The 7,500-nt window shown below is 44.5% G+C and overlaps 1 protein-coding gene across 1 annotated transcript in view; it reads right to left on the bottom strand.

Moving 5' to 3' along the window:
• Positions 1-7,500, bottom strand: part of LOC125035037 (lysosome membrane protein 2-like) — a gene marked incomplete in the record, with an annotated part of 55,346 nt that overhangs the window by 587 nt on the left and 47,259 nt on the right. Inside the window, 7 exon segments of the mRNA XM_047627113.1 lie at positions 1-140; positions 938-1,233; positions 1,824-1,970; positions 2,630-2,755; positions 3,352-3,470; positions 4,682-4,863; positions 5,842-6,056. The exon segment at positions 1-140 is cut by the window's left edge and continues 587 nt beyond it. Of these exon segments, the coding sequence (XP_047483069.1) occupies positions 1,015-1,233; positions 1,824-1,970; positions 2,630-2,755; positions 3,352-3,470; positions 4,682-4,863; positions 5,842-6,056 (1,008 nt within the window).

Raw genomic sequence — 7,500 nt, 5'->3', positions numbered from 1 at the left:
TTCCTTTTTTTATACACATGAGAGCCCGTTAAAGCTTTTGGCAATCGCTCTGGCTGCGTGCTTTCTGCGTACTGGCTGGCAGCTGCGGCGAAATGGCGTTCCGTCGACGCTTATAATTTCTGCTGTCTTCGCGAGTTCTGCTTTGAGGGAAGAGGAAGGACTTTAGAGATAACAGTTATAGAATCAAATTAAAGATATATCCAGCTATTAATTTAGATAAATCATACATATATTAATTCAAAGATATATAGATATTACTGTTACAGCATTGAATAGAATAATATTTCTTTATAGGTAATCTCTTCCTCTTACTGCGTAAGGGCAAAACATACAGCTACTAGAAGATTTTGAGGAAAAAAATCTTGGTCTAAAGTCGTATTAAGTAATACATATGGTCTTCAAAAATATTGTAATCACATATTCTAATTTTCTGAATATCAACTACACACTGCTGAATGCCACATTCCACATGAAAGCGTAGAAAACATACCAACATTAAAGAAACAAATTTGAATTTATAAATATGCTTGAAAACAAAGGTAGCGTAAACCACACACACACACACACAAACATTCCTCTGTCTTTGCGGTCTGACGCAGAAACCTGCCTTAAATGGACCAACATTCACAGTGAATGACGGCACACCAAGGCGGCTTGCTCCCCCTAGTCCCTACAATTCTCTCCTCTCTTCCCTGTCTGTCTTCCCGCCCGTCCGTCCGACTCTCTGTCTGTCTGTCTGTCTGTCTGTCTGTCTGTCTGTCTGTCTGTCTGTCTGTCTGTCTTCCCCTCTCCTGGGTTCAGGAATTACAGCCTTGGAGCGGCAGAATCCTCGGCGTCCCTCTCATCCTCTCCCTTAGCCTTGCGTGTGGCGGCTTTGTCCCTCGGTCTACGTCCAGTTCCAGCGGTGGAATCTTGTCTTACTTTCCCTACGACTTACTTCCACTCCACTTAATTCCACTCCTCTTCCACGACCCGATGCCTGTGGAAGTGGCCCGACCTCAGGCAGCCGTGAGCTTATTCTCGCGTCGCCGCCCGACCGATTAGGGTGCCTGAGCTGGCCGGGTGAGGCGTACTTCTTCGACTTTCGCTTTTCTTCGCTCTTTTGATCTCCAGGGGGTTGAGAAGGCGGGCCAGCGGTCCTCCTATAGGCTGCTCTTGGGCCGATGCCTGCCGTAGCACCTTCAGGACGTGATTTTTGCTGCTGGATGAGTTCTTCGTCTGCTTGATGAGGTGCTGGTAATTACTTTCTGTTAGTAATCTGTAAAACTTTTATACGTGCATGTGCCTCTGATCCCTTTAAACTTTCTTTCGATCTGGTAACTTTTGCCTTCGTGGACTGAGTATAAGTTTTGGATGCGGGGAACTTTTTTTTCCCCCTCTGATCATGATCATAAATATTATTTTATTCCCCATCATTATATGAAATTTTAAGTGGAGGAAATATCGGTCCGTCCGTGCTTGTTACGCGGGTGCGCTCGGCTTTTGTGTCAGACCTCGGCCTACACTGTCATAGTTTCTCATCCATCAAACTCCCCACAAAATACCATGACACAAAGCCAAAGAAAGAAACAGAAAGAATGACAAAGAAAATTAAAGAATGAAAAAGAAAATGAAAAAAAAAAAAATATTACGAAGAGAAAAAAACCCCACCCATAATCAAAAAGAAACACATGAGCACGAACAAGAAAAAAAACATAATCAACAAGAAATAACCATAAAAATCACGAAAGAAAAACATAAACATCAAGAAAAAACATGAAAATGAAGTAGTAAGACACAGACACCAACAAGAAAAACAAAACCAAACAAAAAAAACACCCTACCTTGAATTTGTAGAATCTGAAAGCCCCGACGATGATCAACACGACCCCGATGGCTATGAGGGAGCCGCACACAGCGTCCACGACGACGAATGGCAGAGTGACGCCCTTCCTCACTTCCTGCGCCGTCGCCTCGTCTACAACCGCGCTCTGGAAGGCAGGGGGAGTGAGTATAAAGGGGAGTTTGGTGTTTCTTTTGATTGGATTAAAAACCAACAGCGCTCTGGAAGGCAGGGGGAGTGAGTATAAAGGGGAGGTTTGTGTTAATTTTTATCTCATTAAATATATATATTTTTTTAATATTTTAGTATGATGGGAATTTTTTTTCTTCCTTTTGATTTTATTGTCTTTTTTATTTTAAAAATATGTTCGTATAAAGGGGATTTTTGTATTTCTTTTTGATTGGATTGGATTTAAAAAAAATAGTGTTTTTGCGTGTAATAGGGATAGGTGTATTGTGAAAGGAAATCGTTTGTAATACTACACACACACACACACACACACACACACACACACACACACACACACACACACACACACACACACACACACACACACACACACAAACACACACACACACACACACACACACACACAAACACACACACACACACACACACACACACACACACACACACACACACAAACACACACACACACACACACACACACACACACACACACAACACACACACACACACACAAACACACACACACACACACACACACACACACACACACACACACACACACACACACACATGGTATGTAATAACTTCGGAAACAAACAGACTACGACCCGAACCGACCTCGTTGACCCACAGGATGGGGAAGATGACCTCCGGCACATTCTTGAAGGAGGGAAACTGGCCATAAGGCTTCAGCGGAATATTAATCTGGATTTTCTTGGCCGCCTTCATGGTTACCCCCGTCCTCTGTAGGTGGAGATTGCAACATGAGACTTTTGTGGAAATGCGTGCTGATGGGAGGAGATGGCAACATGAAATTGGTGTGGAAGTATGAGCGGATGCTGTAAATCCTCCCTTATATCTATTTATCTATCTATGAAAATCTCTAAATATATTTTTCTGGATGTTTGCCTATAAGAGGTTTATTGGTCATGCAAATCTTTATCTATTTATCTATCTATTGCAATAAAATCGGAGGAAAATATAAAGTCGAATACAACTGTATGGAGTTTTAATAGACTTGAATGCACATCAATTGCTTTTTTTCATAACATATAGGTCGATGTCACATTATATATATATATATATATATTTATATATATGTATATATATATGATATATATATAATATATATATATTAAACCTCAAATACTAGTCCTGGTTCCTTACAATGGATCACATATATTCGTTATGAAGATGAAATACACTACTACAATAATCACACATGCTATACACAAGACTGGTGACAAAAAATGCCCACCCTTGTAGTTCATGAACTCAGAAGCCAGGAATAAAAGAGAACTTGACCAAAGACGATTTCAAAAACGCCGCCACCAACTCACAGGCTCGACATCCAGGAAGGTCTCGTGTTCCTCCTTCCTCGGGTTGAGTCCCACGAGCTTTGCCAGTTCGACCTCGTCTCCCTGGTAGAAGTGGGGCGTCGACATCACGATGGGGGCGCCTGGGGAGTGGGACTGGTTGAGGTGGAGTGGTTTGGGTGGAGTGGTTGGGGTGGAGTGGTTGGGGTGGAGTGGTTGGGGTGGAGTGGTTGGGGTGGAGTGGTTGAGGTGGAGTGGTTGGGGTGGAGTGGTTGGGGTGGAGTGGTTGGGGTGGAGTGGTTGGGGTGGAGTGGTTGAGGTGGAGTGGTTGAGGTGGAGTGGTTGGGGTGGAGTGGTTGAGGTGGAGTGGTTGAGGTGGAGTGGTTGAGGTGGAGTGGTTGGGGTGGAGTGGTTGAGGTGGAGTGGTTGAGGTGGAGTGGTTGGGGTGGAGTGGTTGGGGTGGAGTGGTTGGGGTGGAGTGGTTGGGGTGGAGTGGTTGGGGTGGAGTGGTTGAGGTGGAGTGGTTGAGGTGGAGTGGTTGAGGTGGAGTGGCAGGTTGGTGGCTCTTGGGGTGAGTTTGAGTGTGTGTATAGGGATACGGGTATGGATATGGGTGCGGGTATGTGTGTGTGTTTACCTATTTACCTATATGTATGTGTGTGCATATCTATATAACTGTATCTCTCTCAATATATGTATATGTATATGTATATATATATATAGATACATATACATCTACATGCAGCATATACACCCATACCCCCCATAACCCAACCCTTCTGCCCCTCCTAATTATCCCTCCCCTCACCCACCCTCTCCCCCTCATCTTATTCACCCTTTACCCTAAACCCTCCCCTTTCCCCCTTATCCCTTTCCCTCCCCCACTCTCCATTCCTCACCCCAGACCCCTCCCACTCCCCGCCCCTTTCCCCTTCCCTCCTGTCACCCATCCCCTCCCCTTCCCTCAGCCCTCCCCTCTCCCACCCCACCCCTCCCACACTCCCCCCTTTCCATACCCATCCATCTCATGACCCATCCTCACCGCTCCTTCACCCCTTACCCCATCACCCCATCCCACTCCCCTTATCCCATCACCCACCCTCCCTCCCTCCCTCCCTCTCACCCACCTCCCTCCACCCCCCCTCCCTCACCACCCCACCCTCCCTCCCTCCCTCCCTCCCTCCCCTCTCACCCACCCTCCCTCCCTCCCTCCCCTCCCCCACCTCCCTCTTCTCACCCCCTCCCCCCCCTCCCACCGTCCTTCTCCCCCACCTCCCCCTCCCTCCACCCTCCCCCCCTCTCTCCCTCCCCCCCTTACCCACCCACCTCACACCCCCTCTGACCCCAAACTCACCCATAGCGCAGGGACCCATGTTCATCATCCCGGCACCCAGGCAATGGTCGATATCCGGCGTGCAGTAGCAGAGGTTGTCGTGGTTAATAAGAGGATCCTCCAGCATGTCACGCGGCGGGATGAAGCGGTAGACGTGGATGCCGAAGTGGCTGCGGTCCTTCTCGTAGGTCAGGTACAGGGATCTGGAGGGGGAGAGTTGGAATTGAGAAGGTTGGGAGGGAGAGGTTGGAATTGGAATTGAGAAGGTTGGGAGGGGAGGTTGGAATTGGAATTGTAAAGGTTGAGGAGGAGGGTTGGAATAGGGATTGAAAGGTTGAGAGGGGAGGTTGGAATTGAGAAGGTTGGGAGGGAAAGGTTGGAATTGGAATTGAAAGGTTGAGAGTGGACGTTGGAATTGAAAGGTTGAGGATGGACGTTGGAATTGACAAGGTTGAGAGGGGAGGTTGGAATTGGAAGGTTGGAATTAAAAGGCTGAGAGTGGAGGCTGGAATTGGAAGGTTGGAATTGAAAGGTTGAGAGTGGAGAATGGAATTGGAAAGTTGAAAGTGGAACAAAAGGCTGAGAATGGAGGCTGGAATTGGAAGGCGGAGAGCGGAGACTGGAATCGAAAATTGATTGGAGACTGGAATGGGAGGTTGAGATTGGAATTGTGAGTGAAGTGGGGTTGAAGAGACAATTATATATTTATAGAGACAGGTAACGAAAGAGAGGGGGAGGGAGGGAGGGAGGGAGGGAGGGAGGGGGTAACGAGAGAGAGGGGGAGGGAGGGAGGGAGGGAGGGAGAAAGGGGGAGAGGGAGAGAGAGAGAGAGAGAGAGAGAGAGAGAGAGAGAGAGAGAGAGAGAGAGAGAGAGAGAGAGAGAGAGAGAGAGAGAGAGAAAGAGAGAGAGAAAGAGAGAGAGAGAGAGAGAGAGAGAGAGAGAGAGAGAGAGAGAGAGAGAGAGAGAGAGAGAGAGAGAGGGAGAGAGAGAGAAGAGCAAAAAGAGAGAAAAAAAAAAACGAAAATCATCAAGAGAGAAATCGAGAACCAGAGAGAAAAAGAAAAATCGAAAAAAAATAATAACAACAATAATAATATATAATAATAACAATAATGAATAACAATGATAAAATGATAATAAACATCAAAAACGAGAGCGAGAACCCCCCCTTTTTATTTACCTGCAGAGTTCCGAAGTGTACAGCCTCAGCACCGTATCCCTCGTGACTCTCGGCGGGTACTGAGAACCATCTGTGCCGTTGATCATGTTGCAATAGTGATCTCCGTTCCAGTAATCGAGTTCAGTCTGACCTTTCCATTCCACGATGTACTGGTAATCGTCCATTCCTAAAGCACCTGTCTTCACCTTGTATCTACCGTCGTTAGTGTTGTTACGCTGTTGAGAATTTTTAAAAAGGTGAAAAACGAGGTAGTTTCGTGGGAAATGAGGGGGGAAAAAAAGGTGGAGCGGGAGGTAGTTTCGTGAAAATGAGGAATATAAGGTGGAAAGTGAGGCAGTTTGGCGGAAGTAGGAGGCAGAGCAAGGTGGAAATGAGGGAGCTTGGTGAAAAATAAGGACCATGAAAATCTTTGAAATTAGGGTGGAAAATGAAGTAGTTTGGATAAAGTAAGGTGCGGATTGATGATTGGATTGTCATGATTGTTTTAGAGCAAGTTCAGGGGTTGATTGATTGCCCATATCTGTATTTCTTTTCAAGATAGTTTCGTAATGCATTGCAGTGATGGGCATTGCATTACTAACTTAATAATTACATAATCATATCTACTTATATTTTACTTATATGTACTTATCTTTTACCTATATTTACTTATATCTACTTATATTTCACTTATAATTACATAAATCTACTTAGCATTTCACATTTTCAAAGAAGGAACGAAAGATTCTTAGAATTACAAAATTAACTGTAACATTTACAAAACTAAATATATGAGTTTACTTACCCTCTGTAAACAAACCTAAATCTACAGTTTTAATTACCATAGCAAAACAGCTGGCATGCGCGTGCAAGTTAGTAATCCTAAAACACAGTAATACATCTATGTATGTACAGTATTTATGTATGTGTATGTATAAATGTGAGTATATATATACATATATATATGTACACACATATATGTATATGTATATACGTACACGCACACATAACTGTTATTGAAGTTCATGCAAGCATCATGCAAACATGCGTGACAAGAAATAACTTAAATTAATATGAAATGAATAAATAAGCTAATTAATAAATAAACAAACAAACAAATAAATGAAAAAAATAAGTAAATAAATAAAATATTCAGAATGTCCTCGTCTAACCTTGACTAACCCTGACTGACCTTCATAGATACGGTCTTCTGGTTAAAGATGCAAAAGCTGTTATATAAAAACAGGTTTAACAGATGACGATAAAGGTGAGAAATGTTATATTTGTCTTATTGTGTGTGTGTGTGTGTGCATGTGTGTGTGTGTGTGTGTGTGTGTGTGTGTGTGTGTGTGTGTGTGTGTGTGTGTGTGTGTGTGTGTGTGTGTGTGTGTGTGCTCATACGCGTTGTTCACACATGTTCATCATCTGTGTATACGTATATCTAAACCCCCTGAACGTCTCGATCTCCTTTTTTCTCCCTCACACCCACTCACCTTCCGACCTTAAACCCTTATGCCCTTAAACCCACCCTCTCACCCCCCATTCCCACCCTTAAACCCTTATAAACCCTTAAACAAAACTCAAAACCCCGCCCTTCCGCCTTTTTCAACTCTTACTAACCCCATAGAACAACCCGAACTTGTTCTCGGCAAGCCATTCGGGCGGATCCAAACCGAGCAT

The sequence above is a fragment of the Penaeus chinensis genome, chromosome 19 (assembly GCF_019202785.1).
Source record: "Penaeus chinensis breed Huanghai No. 1 chromosome 19, ASM1920278v2, whole genome shotgun sequence".
Lineage (NCBI taxonomy): Eukaryota > Metazoa > Arthropoda > Malacostraca > Decapoda > Penaeidae > Penaeus > Penaeus chinensis.
Note: the sequence above shows the minus strand (reverse complement) of the source record. Positions and strands in the feature narration are given on the sequence as shown.